The sequence below is a fragment of the Anabrus simplex genome, chromosome 5 (assembly GCF_040414725.1).
Source record: "Anabrus simplex isolate iqAnaSimp1 chromosome 5, ASM4041472v1, whole genome shotgun sequence".
NCBI classification, from domain to species: domain Eukaryota; kingdom Metazoa; phylum Arthropoda; class Insecta; order Orthoptera; family Tettigoniidae; genus Anabrus; species Anabrus simplex.
The window spans coordinates 202,626,567-202,644,220 of record NC_090269.1 but is presented as its reverse complement, the minus strand read 5'-3'; the positions used below and the strand labels follow the sequence as shown (position 1 = coordinate 202,644,220).

Genomic DNA, 17,654 nt, shown 5'->3' with positions numbered 1-17,654 from the left:
ATACTTTCAAAGATCCTACCGTAACTAACACCTTATTACATCGCACAACTCGTCATGCACAGCGAATTCACAATACTAAAGAACAATCTATTCAGGCAATTACGTAAAATTACTAAATACGTTGCCGCATTAACTCCATATCACCACAATAGTATCACACTTCTATTATCAAAACACTGTATTTCCACACAAGCACATAACATTTTGAAGACCACAGAATCGCACGTCGCAAAATACCGAGCTCCTCCGAGGTATTCTGAGCTACAAGTTAAATTAACGTTCAATACCATAACACCATTACGATACCAGTAACATCCATGTCGAAAAATCTTCCGTAAAACCTTGCTAACAAACATTAAAGAAATCTTTCACAACCATCGCATATTATCACAACGTAGTCTGGCTCACCGCACTAGACGTAACGATCATAAGTATTACAACGCAATGTCCAACAAATAACGGTCGCTTTCAAGTTAAAATTGTTCATGTCAAATCGACAACAAAATAAGTACTACTCTACAACTACAATAAGCAATTACGTGGCGGAATATATAAGATATTCAAGTACTCATCCTGGGTTGTTGCTCCACGATGGTGTCACCTTCCGAGTTCAGCTCTCACTCAATAACATTATCAAGTATTGTCCATCACATTTCTGGTCAGATCCTTTGAGGTCCCTCTATTTTAGTTGTTCATGTTGATACGTGCTCTCATTTCATCTGAATAATTAATTGCTGACGGTTCCATATTACCTGAAACTCAGAGATATCAATTAGAACAAGGTTATACACCTTAATACAATTTTTTACAGTTCAAATGATACACTTGCCTTTTTCATTCAATAACAAGATATCTTGTTTTACAATATTATATGTTTATAATATGCCAATATCTCTTTAATATTTCCTTTCAATACAATCTTTTCCCTATGAATTCTTGCTTCCGTTCTTTCTGAGATGCAGATTGAGAGTGTCAACTTCTTCAGAGACAAAACAGATTCTACCACAACATAATAATTGCAGACGGTTTGCTTTTCAGAATTCTTCTCAACTTCTAGCTCCCATATGTTCCTGACAATTGGAAACATTTGACACATAATGCAAGACGATCTCGTACAAATCAGCTGTACTAGCAAAGGAACTTATTTAATAATTGCCGCCTCGTATTTAGGTTAGTAATCGACAGTTTCTTTTCTTCATCTCGATCGTTGGATCGTGCGAGACTAGATGTACAAGGTATGGCCCTCTCATATGAATTTATTATTTACATATTTACACATTTACATGGCCCTCAGTAACATTCTGTCATAGATATTCTGCCGTTCATGCATTTCGGAAAGTTTACTTGAGGAATACGTATTATTCATTTAATCCTGCCCTATGTTTCCCGATGTTTAACTTTCTACTAATATTTCCGAGATACCACGGGGTTTAGAGCTTGTTATCAATCCGCTGATATCTTCAATTCAGCGATGCCGTTCACGTAATTAGACAAATCAACTGCCTTCTAATTCATCTGGAGGTGTGATAACCGGACATAAGATTTCATTGACATTATTTCTCGACATAAACTTCCAATGTGTTCACCAATCTCATCCTGACATACATTGGAAGGTTATATTCCTCCTCTACTCAAAAATGAAATTTCGTATGAAAGGAGAAATTTCATGTTCATGCCAGATCTAATCATAATTCTCTTCTTCAATGAAATTTTCTTTTATCAGGTCTGAAATGAACGAAAATAACTCTGGTCTTGAGATACTGTTATACCATATCCTGCCTTCCAATCTTGTCTGGACTTCATCATTCGTCATCTGATCCGTCGGTCAACGAATAAACATCCCAAGCATCTCCGTTTCTTTCGTCTTCCACGATGATATTAACTTCCTCCTCATCAACGATCGGGAAACTGTACTGTTTAAGACTTGAAGCATTGAAAATAGCAATGTTGTTGGACTCCAAACTCTGTATTTTATATGCGTTATTGCCCAACGCTTCAATAACCTTGAACGGCCCGATGTACAAATGTGCAAACTTGGAATAGAATTTTTCCGTAGGACAAGACACGGCTGGTTTTCTTACAAGAACATGGGTTCCAACCTCCAAAGGTTCTCGAAATTTCTTATGCCTTAACTTCTTGAGACGTTTTTCGGCTTGCCTTTTCATACACGCCTGAGCTTGCTTTATGTTCTCTTCGACGCTAGGACTTTCTTCGACTGGTCTAGCAATGATCTCGTTCCAGGGACGTCTTGGTTGCTCGTTCATGTGAAGAATGCTTGGAATATTGCCGATAGACTCGTGCCATGTAAAATTTATACAATCGGCTATTGTCGGTAAACAAGAAGTCCATGTCTAATGACGTTCATGGCAGAAAATTCTACAATATTTCGCAATTTCTTTCATGACCCTCTCAGCTGTATTGGATTCAGGGTGTCTTATTGAACTAAACCGGTGTTGAATGTTCATTTTCCTTAAAGCTTCTGCAAATTCGTTTGACGTAAACTGTGTTCCATGGTCCGTTATTATGCATTTTGGTTTACCCATCTTTGGTATCGTTACTCTTTCTAAACTTCTAATTATGGACTTAGAGTTGGCCTTCCTAATGGGCTGAAGTGACACATATTTTGACATCACATCGAGGACTACCAATACAAAACGATTTCCACGTTTACCTACGGGTAAACTCCCATACAAGTCCATGGCATATACTTCCCTAGGTCGGTCTGGTATTACAGCTATCGGTGGTTGATACAATAATACGGAGTTGTATTTCACCCTCTGGCATATATCACAGGTTTTTACTATTCTCCCTATGGTTCTCCGGAACCCAATCCATGTGAAAGTCTCTCCTATTGTAGCCGCTAATTTATCTAGTCCACCATGACCAATCATTCTATGGATGTACCATATGAGTTTACATCTTAATTTGCGTGGCACCACCACTCTTAATTTCTTCCGATCTTTATCTATGTATTTATACAAGATGTTATTCGTCAGCACATAATCATTTATTTGATCTTCGGGTCCATCATTAGCTGACTTTCTTAGACAATACTCAATAATCTCTTTCAGAGATGAATCCTCTAGTTGCAACTCCGGCAATCGTTTTAGGCTTTCCAAACATTCTTCATCCTCATGAGTTACTTCGATCACATTGACCTCCAGAGGCTCCTCTGTTGGATTTCGGCTTAGACTGTCTGCCAACACATTACTTTTACCCGGGCAGAACTCAATTCTTAAATTAAATTGCTGCGCATAAAGTGCCCATCGTGATACTCTCTCGCTGGATAATGTGGTTTTTAACACAAACGTTAGCGCCTTATGGTCCGTCCTAATGACTACTGGATACCCATACACGATTTTCCTCCACTGCTGTAATGCGTATACAATGGCCAACATCTCAAGCTCAGTGGTCGTATACTTAAGCTCATGGTTTCTCAATTTTCTACTAACGAAGGCCAAATAGTTTATATTATTCTCCCCATTTCTCTCCTGATACAGTACAGCTCCAACTCCAACTGCTGAGGCATCAGATTGAATGATAAACTCACGATCAAAGTCCGGATATCCGAGCTTTATGCTGTTAGCTAGTAATTCCTTCGCGTTAACAAAAGCTCGATCATGACTCTCATTCCATCGCCAACGATTATTGGTCTTCAGTAAATCTTGCAGGGGAGCTAATATCTCTGTATACCTTGGACAGTGGCTAGCGAAAAATCTCGTCATTCCCAAGAATTGTCGGATATGCTTAATCCTTCTGGGCTTCGGAAAGTTACATATGGCCTGTATCTTAACCGGGTTTGGTCTTATTCCAGTTCCATCAATTACATGTCCAACAAACAAGATTTCAGATTGGCAGAACTTTGACTTGGATCGATTGATTTTGAATCCAGCCTCATCTAAATTTCTTAGCAGCTGTTCCAACTTGACTACATGCTCCTCGAAAGTTGCTGTCGCCAGTACAATGTCATCAACATAAATGGTTATAAATTCTTTTACTTCCGGTTTCAAGTTCCTGTCTAAAGCTCGTACGAGCGCAGCCGCAGAATTAGAAATGCCGAATGGGAGTCTTTCAAAGATATACGTTTGATTATCAAACATGAAACCAGTAAATAGTTTGGATTTACTCTCCAAAACTATGTGGAAGTATGAGGAAGTCAAATCTAATATCGTGAAAAATCTCTTGTTCCGAAATCCTCTTATTATCTCCTTTATTACTGGGGCTTTATCATACTCCGGAATTAATTTGGAGTTGACCTGTCTCGCATCAATGCACACGCGAATCGATCCATTGCTTTTTCTTACCACTACCAGAGGGCTAACGAATGGTGTATGTGCTTTAGATATTATACCATTATCAATCATTTCTTGTATTACCTTCCTAGCCTCGGGCATGAATTTATCTGGTATTGGATACGGTTTGATCTTAAACGGCCTCCAATCTTTCACTAATAACTTGTACTCAAAGTTCTTTATTGCTCCAGGCTGGCTCTTAAAAGCATTGCTATACCTTTTCAGCAGATTCTCAATTATCCCTTGCTGTTCAGGATTTCCTCCTATTCCACTGTCGATTGTCTGTCCACACACAGCATCTTCTGTGTCGTATCTTTCCATCATCTTCTCGGCAACATGTGCAGCTTCATTTATTGAAATGTTCATGGTTTTCTGTAGCTCACTCGTTTCCTTGTTTTCTATTCTAGCTGTAATGTCCTGTCCTCTTTCACCGTCACATCTGATCCTTATTTCTTCTTTCTTTAAATCAATTACTATGTTGTTTTCCCTGATAAAATCGGATCCAATAATTAAGTTATATTGGATTTTATCCATGACTACAAATGGATGTTCCATTAAATTTCCTCCAATCTCTATTGGCAAATAAGTTTGTATCTTGCATTTCGTAACCTTATCTGGGATTATGCCCTTGATTTTCATGTTGGCAATCGGAATTACAGGCAAGTGTGTTTTGTTTTGTAACTCTGAGAATAATAACTTGGAGATGATACTTATACTTGCTCCAGTATCCAATAATGACAATACTCGAATACCCAATATTGTGACGTAAATAACGGGTAGTCCTCTCTTTAATTTCGTTCCTTCTGGTTGACCGTCTTCGTGCAGCAATTCCTCGGGTTCAAATTCCCACGATTCGATTCCTGCTATGACCCATTCGTGTTGCCTATAATTTGGATTTAACTTACTAATTCTATTATTTGTTACTGATTCCAAAACGAAGGTTTTTTTTTCACCCCGTCATTGCCTTGATTATTCTTGTCAAATGGTGTGGCTGCGGGATTTAACGTTTTATCAGCGCTTTCCTTTCTTTGCTCTTGCTGATACAACAGACTAGTCGCGCCCACGCAATCAGCGTTCATATCTTGATTCAATATCGCTCGTTCCCATTGTTTGCATTCCTGCTGCTTTCTTAATTCGCCAAGGTACCTTTCTCTTTCCTTGTTTATCTCCTCGTCCTGTCGAATATCTGATTGTCTTGAATTTTCTCGATACCTATTTCTGCGGTACGGCCATTTATCTCTGTTCCGACTCCACCTTGTATTTCTGTAATACCTAGGATATCTCCGCTCTTCGTTCCGAAACGGTGTCCACTTCTGGCGCGTCTTGTCATTCTTCTCATCCCTATGTTCCACTCTTCTGTAGCCTTCATTCGTCCTAGGTCTATCTCCTTGACCGTGACTATTGTATCCCTGGTTTCTTTCTACACCTTCATCTCCTGCTGGTGTTACAACATTTACCGTCGGATCGACGTGTCTTACTATGCGGCTATTAGTATGTGTTGTCGTGCTGTCAATTTGCCGAAGTATCGACTCCGCTTGCACGGCTGATTGAATGTTTGCCGCCGTCAATAATCTCTGTATATCCGCAGGGAACTGTTTGACTATTGCTCGTACCATTTCTGTCTCTGTAGGTGGAGAATCAAGCTCCTTCAGTCGATGAAATTGCATCGTGAAGTATTCGGCAAACCTACTCGGTCCTGTTAAAGAATATTTCTTTGAGTATAGATCGAGTCTGATTCCTTGCTGAACGTCGATCCCCCAGAATTTGTCCAAGAAAGCTTGTTTAAAGCCTGCATAATCTTCAAAAACGTAGCGAAAAGCCTTAAACCAAATGAGTGGTGCACCCTCTAGGTGTTTCTCCACTGTCTTTAACTGACGCTCCGTAGTTACCTTTGCTTCCCTAAAGTATTCCTCAATCTCTCTTAGAAAACCACGAGGAGTCATACTGGATCCTATATTTCCGTTAAATTTCTTAGGCCTATCTTCATAAGTGCGTATAATGTTAACAATCTGGGTTCCACTTCCTGTATGAATTGTCCCGTTGTCATTAATATCAACGCAAAGCTGAGGTATCTCAAATTGACTGTTTACTTCAGTCTTCCTTCCATCCTCAATTATCGTCTGTCGGTCGTTCAACGATGATACCAAATTCCTATTTGTTTCGTTTTCAATCCTCAGGTTCTGTACGTCCTTTTGAATAGCATTTAAGTCGTCTTTTAATCCTTTTATTTGCTGATTCATCAAAGCTTTATTCTCTTCAGATTCTTCCGTTATCAAATTGAATCTGTCATTGATCTGTTCTCTTGCTTGGGTTATCTCTTTCCGTATATTCTCATTGGTGATGTTGACTTCATCCGTTACCTTCTTGAGTTATCCATCCCAATTATTATCAGACTCTTTCATCTTTTCCTGCATCACATCTACTTCTTCTTTGAGCTCTTTAAGGTCATGGTCGACTTGAACTCGCAACTCTTGGATGTTCGACTTAAAATCATCCTTCAATTCTTCGAATTTTTCTTGAAAATTCCTCTTATTCTCATTCATCGCCGCATTCACTTCTTCTTTTAAATTTAATACTTCTCCTTGTACTTCAGCGACTTTCGATCCTAATGATACAATCTCTTCTTGCATCACCTTCATATTTTCTTGCACCATATCGGTGATTCTGTCAAAAGTTCCTTGCATTTTCTCGTGGGATTCGTGAATTTCTGCTCTAGTAGTATCCTGTGATTCCTGGATTTTCTTCTCGGTACTTTCTTGTGACTCACGTACTTCTTGAATCCTTTTCTCAGTACTTTCCTGTGCCTCCTGAATTTTCTTTTCTGTATTTTCTTGTGCTTCTTGAATTCTCTTTTCTGTACTTTCTTGCGATTCTCGTACCTCTTGAATTCTCTTTTCTGTACTCTCTTGCGATTCCTGCATTTTATTCATTTTTCCAGCGAGCTCCTCCAATAACAGTTTTACTTGAGCAAGAGACGCCATCGTAATTTCCTATATCGTTCCTTATCAAGAATATATCACCCTCAATCTCTCTGTAGTCCTTATCCAGTGTTTCCACAACACCTATACCTGCCTAGCACCTCACGAATTAAATTCAATAAATGAACGTATGGGTCTCTCCGGATCTGACCCGAAATATGACGGACATCCAATAATAAGTGACACGGAACAACCTATCGCTCTATCAAAGTTAAATGACTCATTATCCCGATTAACAAGAGCTGAAACTCTACGGAAAATCCTTCCATAATGTCATAAAATAAAACTAAGTAAAATCGTAGTATTAATTAACGGTCAAATCCTTCCAGTATTATTCATAAAATATACGATTAAATAATATTTCAAACATCCTTCACCAACGACGTTGTAGATTCAATGTTCCCTGATTACCAATGTCATCACGAGTTTTCCTTTTTTTAATGATATAATCTCTATTCTGTTCTCTTCGTCACGAATTCCACTGACAGGCATTAAACGATGATGTATACAGCTCAAGTCCACTGCCAAGCGAAAAGTAATTCGACTCTAGTCGTTCGGTAATAAAATAATTCAACTCTGGCCCCACAGTTGGGTGTCAAGTAAAATTTATTAACCTATATGAGCCCTGATAGCAATCCCTGTGACCATTTTTGTAAATTTTAATTCTGTATCTCAGTGTTGGGTTAGGCCGCGGCGAAGCAATGCAGTCGGAGATCCATGAAGGCTCCACTCAAGGGACGTGCAAGTCCGACGAGTTGGGTCACAGGTTAATTAAGTGGACTGTTATCATCGTGGCTTTAAACGTAGAATGTAATCATCATTTCTGCCTAAATTACGTGAATATCCCGCAATAGAGTATTAAGAGATCGAGAATATTGGCATATTCGTTAAGATACATTGACCATCATTTAATCTTAACTTAAATTAAATAACTAACCTAGTGTTCCTACGCTACTTTAAATGAGAACTCCGTAAAATGTTTTATTTATGGAAGGATTTTTCGTTTAATGATTTTTTAATAACTTCAGAAGTATCAATTACATTAAGAGCAAATCAAAGGCAACTCAAACGGATATAGGAAGGAAAATATTATGTTAAATAGAAAATAAACACCTAACTTCAAACTCTTGTTACAAATAAGTTATAACATCGTCAATCGAAAAAAAAACAAAAAGAGACAAAGTGTCCCCCTGCTGAAGGCTTACAGTGAAAGATCAGTTATCAACCTTGCATTTTTCTAAAATAAATCACTGGGAATTATAGAATCATCCACTTCAGAATGCTATTTTCTACCCAAATATCTCACAATATTCCGTCATTTCTCTTTTAAAAATCACCGCATTATATGTCGGTATCTGTCTATCTAGCAACTTGAAAAATACCGTTATTCTAACTTCATAAAATCACCATAAATGCAATAGAAATGTTTGAAAGACACAGGATCGTAACATAATATGACATCCATCAAAATCATGCATTTAAAAGACAGACTCGATCCTCCCATACATTCATCGGTGACTGCGCCTAGATAAAAGACATCAAAAGACATTGCAACGTCTACAATACCCTTGTCTAACTACGTTGATTCTGCGCCTCCGGATACCACTGCGACGTTTGACCTGGAATACTACATTAGCACTAGGCGTCAACTCAAATGATCTACAAAATCCAACTAGCAAAGAAATGATTTACTTACCATAGAAGATCATATTTCCTTTACGACATGACCTCAATATCTTTACGTTACCGATTATCTTGCGAAGATCCTAAACATCCCTTTAATATCGTGCGCTCTGGTCAATCTTGTATTTAAATAGGATAAATGTGACGACCAACTACTAGTGTTCGTGAGTGCAACATCCTATAACATTATTCTAAAATACGGCCTCGTACCTAAATAAATTATTCATCACGACAACATCAAAATTCACGCATGACCGACATAGTTCCTACCGTCAATACCATCATCAGGACCTTCACATAATATCATCATAAAATTCGCAATCCTAATGACGCGTCTATAATCATCACATCTCTCTATCCCCGTAAATACTTTCAAAGATCCTACCGTAACTAACACCTTATTACATCGCACAACTCGTCATGCACAGCGAATTCACAATACTAAAGAACAATCTATTCAGGCAATTACGTAAAATTACTAAATACGTTGCCGCATTAACTCCATATCACCACAATAGTATCACACTTCTATTATCAAAACACTGTATTTCCACACAAGCACATAACATTTTGAAGACCACAGAATCGCACGTCGCAAAATACCGAGCTCCTCCGAGGTATTCTGAGCTACAAGTTAAATTAACGTTCAATACCATAACACCATTACGATACCAGTAACATCCATGTCGAAAAATCTTCCGTAAAACCTTGCTAACAAACATTAAAGAAATCTTTCACAACCATCGCATATTATCACAACGTAGTCTGGTTCACCACACTAGACGTAACGATCATAAGTATTACAACGCAATGTCCAACAAATAACGGTCGCTTTCAAGTTAAAATTGTTCATGTCAAATCGACAACAAAATAAGTACTACTCTACAACTACAATAAGCAATTACGTGGCGGAATATATAAGATATTCAAGTACTCATCCTGGGTTGTTGCTCCACGACGGTGTCACCTTCCGAGTTCAGCTCTCACTCAATAACATTATCAAGTATTGTCCATCACATTTCTGGTCAGATCCTTTGAGGTCCATCTATTTTAGTTGTTCATGTTGATACGTGCTCTCATTTCATCTGAATAATTAATTGCTGACGGTTCCATATTACCTGGAACTCAGAGATATCAATTAGAACAAGGTTATACACCTTAATACAATTTTTTACAGTTCAAATGATACACTTGCCTTTTTCATTCAATAACAAGATATCTTGTTTTACAATATTATATGTTTATAATATGCCAATATCTCTTTAATATTTCCTTTCAATACAATCTTTTCCCTATGAATTCTTGCTTCCGTTCTTTCTGAGATGCAGATTGAGAGTGTCAACTTCTTCAGAGACAAAACAGATTCTACCACAACATAATAATTGCAGACGGTTTGCTTTTCAGAATTCTTCTCAACTTCTAGCTCCCATATGTTCCTGACAATTGGAAACATTTGACACATAATGCAAGACGATCTCGTACAAATCAGCTGTACTAGCAAAGGAACTTATTTAATAATTGCCGCCTCGTATTTAGGTTAGTAATCGACAGTTTCTTTTCTTCATCTCGATCGTTGGATCGTGCGAGACTAGATGTACAAGGTATGGCCCTCTCATATGAATTTATTATTTACATATTTACACATTTACATGGCCCTCAGTAACATTCTGTCATAGATATTCTGCCGTTCATGCATTTCGGAAAGTTTACTTGAGGAATACGTATTATTCATTTAATCCTGCCCTATGTTTCCCGATGTTTAACTTTCTACTAATATTTCCGAGATACCACGGGGTTTAGAGCTTGTTATCAATCCGCTGATATCTTCAATTCAGCGATGCCGTTCACGTAATTAGACAAATCAACTGCCTTCTAATTCATCTGGAGGTGTGATAACCGGACATAAGATTTCATTGACATTATTTCTCGACATAAACTTCCAATGTGTTCACCAATCTCATCCTGACATACATTGGAAGGTTATAATATATATATATATATATATATACCGTATATATAGATTTGATTTACGTCGCACCGATACAGATAGGTCTTATGGCGACGATGGGACAGGAAAGGCCTAGGCATGGGAAGGAAGCGGCCGTGGCCTTAATTAAGGTACAGCCACATTTTTTGCCTGGTGTGAAAATGGGAAACCGCGGAAAACCATCTTCAGGTTTGCTGATAGTGGGATTCGAACCCACTATCTCCCGGATGAGAGATCATAGCTGCGCGCTCCTAACCGCACGGCCAACTCGCCGGGTAGGGAGTGAAAATTGGAAACCACAGAACAACCATTCTCAGGACAGCTGACGGTGGGGTTCGAACTCCTTCGTCTCCCGAATACAGAGCTTGGGTCCATAGCCGTAGTGCGTGAACCCACGCGACCACTCCAAAGAAAAAATGGATTAGAAACAAGTTTTGACCCATAAAATTGTACCTCGCTCTTGAGTGTGATATTGATATTGAGATTCTGGCCACCTGATTCAAAAGTTTGATCCATTTTGCTTTCTTCAAATAGGTAACTTACACCACTTAGTTCTGTGTCAAACCCCTTCACAGTATAGTGAGTGGGCACCACAACAAATGACTTAAGTGACAGAAAGTCAGGATTTTTGTGTGTCTATATGATGTTATTTTTGTCTCATTCCCAATAAGTAATAGTTGTTGCATTGAGGGATGCCACAATTGAACAGCAAAATCTTGATAAATCAAAAAATCTGTAATTCCAAGTTTTAGGCTATTTTTCCCCCTCTCACTCTGAGACGAAAGCCGAGAAAATACGAAGGAAAACCAACAGATAAATCCACTTATAGACTGTCTGGCTGAAATTTAAGATTCATAATTCGAATCCTGGTAGAGCCTCCGTGGCTCGGGCGGCAGCGTGCCGGCGGGTTCAGTGGTTCAAAACCCGGTCACTCCATGTGAAATTGTGCTGGTCAAAGCGGAGGCAGAATAGGTTTTTTCTCCAGGCACTCCGGTGAATGATGTTTTTCATTCGAGCAATACTGTCGAATATCATTTAATTTAATTTCATCCATCAGTCATTAATCATTACCCCAGATGAGTGAGACAGGCTTCAGAAGCCGGCACAATTCCTATCCTCGCCGCCAGATGGGGGCATTATTCATTCCATTCCCGACCCGGTCAAATGACTGGAAACAGACTGTGGATTTTCATGTATTTAAATTCGAATTCAGATGGTGATAACTCTTGTCATTCGAAGTCAAGGCAACGAAATCTACACAAATCGGGTTTTCTCGGTCCGGACGTTCATAAATCGAATCAATAACAGCAGTTCGTACGTGTGTGAAATGTTCAAAATAAACAATTTTCTAATCCACATTAGCTGTAGGGGTACCATCTAATGTCTTACGCAAATTTTATTAAATTAAAATGTTACAAGTTCTGTTCTTTTTTCATTGAAACACTGATAACTGATTTTATAAACAACAAAGAACTTCTTCCTTTTATTCAATTTGAGAATGACTGCTTAAAATATATCAGTGTTCTATACGGTTGGTGAAATTTTCACAAAGCCTTAATAAATCGAATCTTATTGTATTTATCCTCGTTAAATCGAAACCTTGCTAATTCGAAACATCTATAAGTCGAAGCATATTTCTCTTTCCTTGAGATTGGATGTATCGAGGTTTTACAGCATTCATCACAAAGAAAAATGCATATTTCGAAAGTGAGCCATAAGAAGAACGATCTGAGGATGACTGTGTCTAGCTGGCCTTCCTTTATTTTATTCACTGAGAGAAATCTATGTGTGTTGACCTCTCCTTAATTATCACGTCGTTGTCTGTTTTACTTAAACTACAGCGTATGGGTAAACATATACATTCACAAACTGATTCATTAATATGTAACAAAATTATGTTCTTGTTATTATATTCTATTAAAGGTTACGTCTATCGCTTATAGTAGGTATAAATTTCGTTGAAGTTCTATTTCGAGAGTGAGTCCAACACAGAATGGGAAATGAATGGCCGGTGTCGTCGCGATTGTGAACACACCATTAATAGCTTCGATGAGCGTCGACTGCAGACACTATTTCCTACAGATAAGTCTTCGTGAAATAAAGTAAATAAGTAAACAAATATATAATAATTAAAAGTTAAATATTTAATAATAAAAACAATATCTTTGGTTTCTAATAAATACAACAAAATTAAGTTAAAAACTGTTCTGCACATCTCATGACACGTGCAGGGAGACTTTATGTTTGCCAGTTTGGAAACAAATGAAATTTGGTCACAAATAGTAAATATAGTGTATTTGAACACATTTTCACCTAAAGTTTAAATGAAGTATATTAGAAACTCAACAGGGAGTTTTATTCATTAAAATTATTAAAATCTGTTATAATTAAGTTCTCTTACATACCTTTATTTAGTAAATAATTTTCCTTGGCACTTCTTCGTTTTCTCCTTCAAACAAATCCACGTGGTAACACCATTTTCACTAATTCTAAATTGTATGTAACTATTACCATGCAATAAACCTTACCTTTCTCGGTCTCGATAAATTCCACAATAGTACACAAACGATTAATGGACAGAAACAACCAAACTAAAAACTCTACAATGTGGTAGACCTGACGTTCTGTCTGGCAACTATAAGCAGAACTGGAGTGGTAAGAGGGGCGGAAAAGGGATGGAAAGGAAAACCCTGGAACGAGCTGGCACTCTTCCCAAACATTTTGTGCTCAAAATCGAAAGTGTCCGCAATCAACACGCAACCGAATATCACGCAGAAACTTCCGTTATCAGTCGCAGAGCAATGACCTGTAATGTTGATAACTTAAACCAGTCTTCCTCTAATCTACTCGCGTTAACATTCAGAGTTTCTAGTCACATAGATAAAATCAAGACACACATAGTACAGTTTCAAAGCAATGAAATCTCAAGTGGACTTTATAACCCTGAATATTGAACTCACATTTATTTGTAGATGTTAATTGCCCTGGGAGAACAGGTGCAAAGTAGGACAATATGTTTAAGACTATCAAATGTCAATGTTTTGTAATGCGTGTTTTAAGCAAGATCTTCAGCTAAAATCAAATATTCAAGGCGTCGCTGGAACTACCTTGAGTGATTTTGCGTTTTGACAGGTCGTTTAAGGCGGAATGGCCTCTGGCATCACGTTACTTTCCAGGTGAAAGTCATATTTCGTGACACAGGGGTTTGAATTTCGATCATTAAGGTGTAAAGGCAACACTCAAGCCACTGCGCTAATCGTGGCAATTTGTGAATAGCTTCATTATTTTATCGCGGTTCATCATTTCCTCATTTGAGGTCGTGATAGCTTAATGTATCGTCACCGGCTTTTACCACGACGTCAGTGATTGGAAATCCTGCCCGATGCTTGTGGATTTTTGAAAAGAAAAGTCTGCTCTCTGTGGTTCCTTTTCCACGTAAAATAAGAGGTCCCATAGTTACGATCTCTAAACGAAATCACGAAAAACTGCAAGTTTAATTTTCGTACATGTCTTCATTGCGTCAATAATGTCAAAATACGCAAGCATCTTTACGACTCCTTGGATGAATGAGGTGTTAGGTTCAGAGGGATCCCGAGTTCGATTTCCGCCTGGGCCGAGGATTTTAATTGCGTCTGATTGATTCCTCTGACTCGGGGACTGGGTGTTTCTTTGTCCCAGGAGTAATCACGTTAACGAGATAAGTAAGAAAGGTTACAGATATCTTTACATGGTTATGAGAGCATTTAGGGGTTGAAGTAACGATGTAAAGGAGAGGGCGTGTAAGTCTCTGGTAAGACCGCAGTTAGAGTATGGCTCCAGTGTATGGGACCCTCACCAGGATTACTTGATACGAGAACTAGAACAAATTCAGAGGAAAGTAGCACAATTTGGTCTGGGTGATTTCGGACAAAGGAGTTGTGTTACTAAAATATCGCAAACGATGGGCTGAGAAGACTTGGGAATAAAGAGACAAGATGCTCGACTATGTGGTATGTTTAGAGCTGTCACTGGCAAGTTGGCGTGGAATGAACTTGAGTGGAGCTATTAAAAGTAAGGTAAGGTAAGGGTGTATTCTGCCCGAAGTCAGGTTCGAACCTCCGCAGAGGTGTGCCTGAGCCGGAGTTTACGTACAGTAGGGTGGCCAGTTCCTTTCCGCTCCTCCATTCCCTTACTCCCACCAACAGCGCGTGACAACCCATCCAAATCTTGACCACGCCCAATGCTGCTTAACTTCGGAGATCTCACGGAATCTGGTGTTTCAACACGGCTACGGCCGTTTGCATTAAAAGTAAGAAAGCTCATAATATAAAGTTGGAATTCAAGAGGACAGACTGCGGTAAATATTCATTTATAGGAAGAGGAGTGCGGGACTGGAATAAATTATCAGGGGAAATGTTCGATACGTTTCCAAGTTCGTTGAAAATATTTAAGAAAAAACTAGGTAAACAATTGTAAATAAATGCTAATATGAGGTAAACAACTGATAGGGAATCTGCCACCTGGGTGACAACTCTAAATGCAGATCATTGATTGAATGATTGACTCCTCTTCATAATCACACAACACTACCAACCACCATAGATACACGCACTACATACGGTTTGTGTCAAGAAGGCCATGCGGTGGTAAGACAGGGCCAAATCCACGTGTGTTACACAGTTCGCTCCCGCGAACCCACAAGGTGTGTCGAAAAACAGCAAGCAACTCAATGTTATTTCTTACTATCATCTCCAGAGCCAAGGGAGAGAACTAGATGGCTGTATTTTCATTAAAACGATTTGGCAACAGTACGAATCGTCTGCAAATCACAACATATATCCGTTCTTGATTGTGTCGTGGGAACAACCGGAAAGAGAAAAGACTAGATCATGCTGACACTGACCTGTTTCAGAAAAGCGGTACTCAACAAGCTGATTGCGGGTCGCATGGTGACCGTAGCTACTGACAGCTAAAGCTCTACTGCACAGGCGGCTAGCCCCCCGCACGCCTCCGTTCTTAGGTCATCCCCACCTTTTGTTCCCGGGGTACCGTATTGCGGGTAATTTTGTAAAACTGTAACACTGGTATGCCCTCGCTGATCCTACACAGCTGCAATGACAGTCAAGGCGATGAAAATTTTTTACAATTTGCTTTACGTCGCACGGACACACACACACAGAGGTCTTACGGCAACGATGGGATAGGAAACGGCGAGAGGTGGAAAGGAAGTGGTCGTGACCTTAATTCATATACATCCCAAACATTTGCCAGGTATGAAAATGGGAAACCACCGCAAAACCTTCTTCAGAGCTGCCGATGGTGGGGTTCCAGCTCATTAGCTCCTGGATGCAAGCTCACAGCTGTGCTCCCCTAACCGCGCAGCCAACTTTATTATCGGCTATTGAAAATAATACATTTTATTTCCGAGAGCCCGCCTCCTTGGCTGAATGGTCAGCGTAGTGGAATTAGTTTCATAGTGCCCCTGGTTCGATTTACGGCGATGCTGGGGATTTTAATCAAGTTTGGTTAATTCCCCCAGCTCGGGGACTCGGTATTTGTGATCGCTTCAATAAAAGTCTTCACCTACACACAATATATCGTACTACTAAACACTATATAAACACGCAGTAGTGAATACATCCCTCTACACAGGGTTGGCGTCACGAAGGGCGTCCCACATCAAGCCTACCATAGATAACTGTTCAAAAAAGCAGAATCATATTTTAAGTATGTCTGAAACATGATATACATGAACGAATGTGTTAGAAACTGAAGACAAAAAAATCATCACCGGGATACAATTTAGGCTTATAACATAACCATTTCGATTTATAAATAGCCTATTTCAATTCTTACAATATTAATACGTCATGAATAGAGAGACAGGAACATGTTTTCATGTTGGTTCTTGTGTCCTCTCATTCTGTTGCTTTCCTCTTTCCACACTGAACTGCCATTATGTTCGTCCTATTATGTATCTTCTTGTTCCTACTGTATCACTCTATACACGACTTGATTTGAAACTTATTTGCTCCTTTCCAATACTTATAATATTAAGACAACTGTACGCTTTCTGTTTTCTGCATTTTTACAACGCTAATAAATGCCCAGGATAGAGATTCGTAGAGAAAGGTCATCAAGAATCTAGGTACAAGATGCCACTACACCCTTACGCAGGGTAAACATAAGGCGAACTATAAAATGCCCAAGCAAAACATTTTAGAATGAATAACTTAGTCTGGAATGTAAATAATCGAATGATGGTGCCAAATGTATTAAGAATATTGAAAATATCACATGTCACAGATTTTACAGGTCAAATTCAATTGTTTTATTTTGTAAATACTGATAACCATCCCCCTTGAGTACGGCCTTAGGGTAACGCCTCTTCTCAGGCACTTGCCTCGGAGCAGGAGAATGGAAAACCACGGAAAACCATTCTTAGAACAGCCGACGGTGGGGACCAGTCAAAACTAGCCACGGTTAAGCCGAAGCCTACTATTCTCCAGTATTCTTCCTTAACAAGCTCGTAGAAGAGGCGACCGACACAGATATGTCTTACGGTGACGATGGAACAGTCGCTCAAAGAGGAATCAACGCATGGTATTCATCACATTTAATATTTTATCCGACTTAATAATTATTATAAAGCTATATTTCACCTGCCATGTAGATGCAAACCCTCATGATACCCGCAACCAATTTATGCGATCATTCTTGTGCGACTGTCTATTG

At 39.0% G+C, this 17,654-nt stretch overlaps 1 protein-coding gene across 1 annotated transcript in view; it reads right to left on the bottom strand.

The window, feature by feature from the left end:
- The window catches only part of LOC136873916 (facilitated trehalose transporter Tret1-2 homolog), a 323,227-nt gene extending 307,332 nt beyond the window's left edge, over positions 1-15,895 (bottom strand). Inside the window, exon 1 of the mRNA XM_067147254.2 lies at positions 15,823-15,895. Coding sequence (XP_067003355.2) covers positions 15,823-15,867 — 45 coding nt within the window. The 5' untranslated portion in view covers positions 15,868-15,895. The remainder of the gene's footprint in view (positions 1-15,822) is intronic.
- Between the last annotated feature and the right edge of the window lie 1,759 nt (positions 15,896-17,654).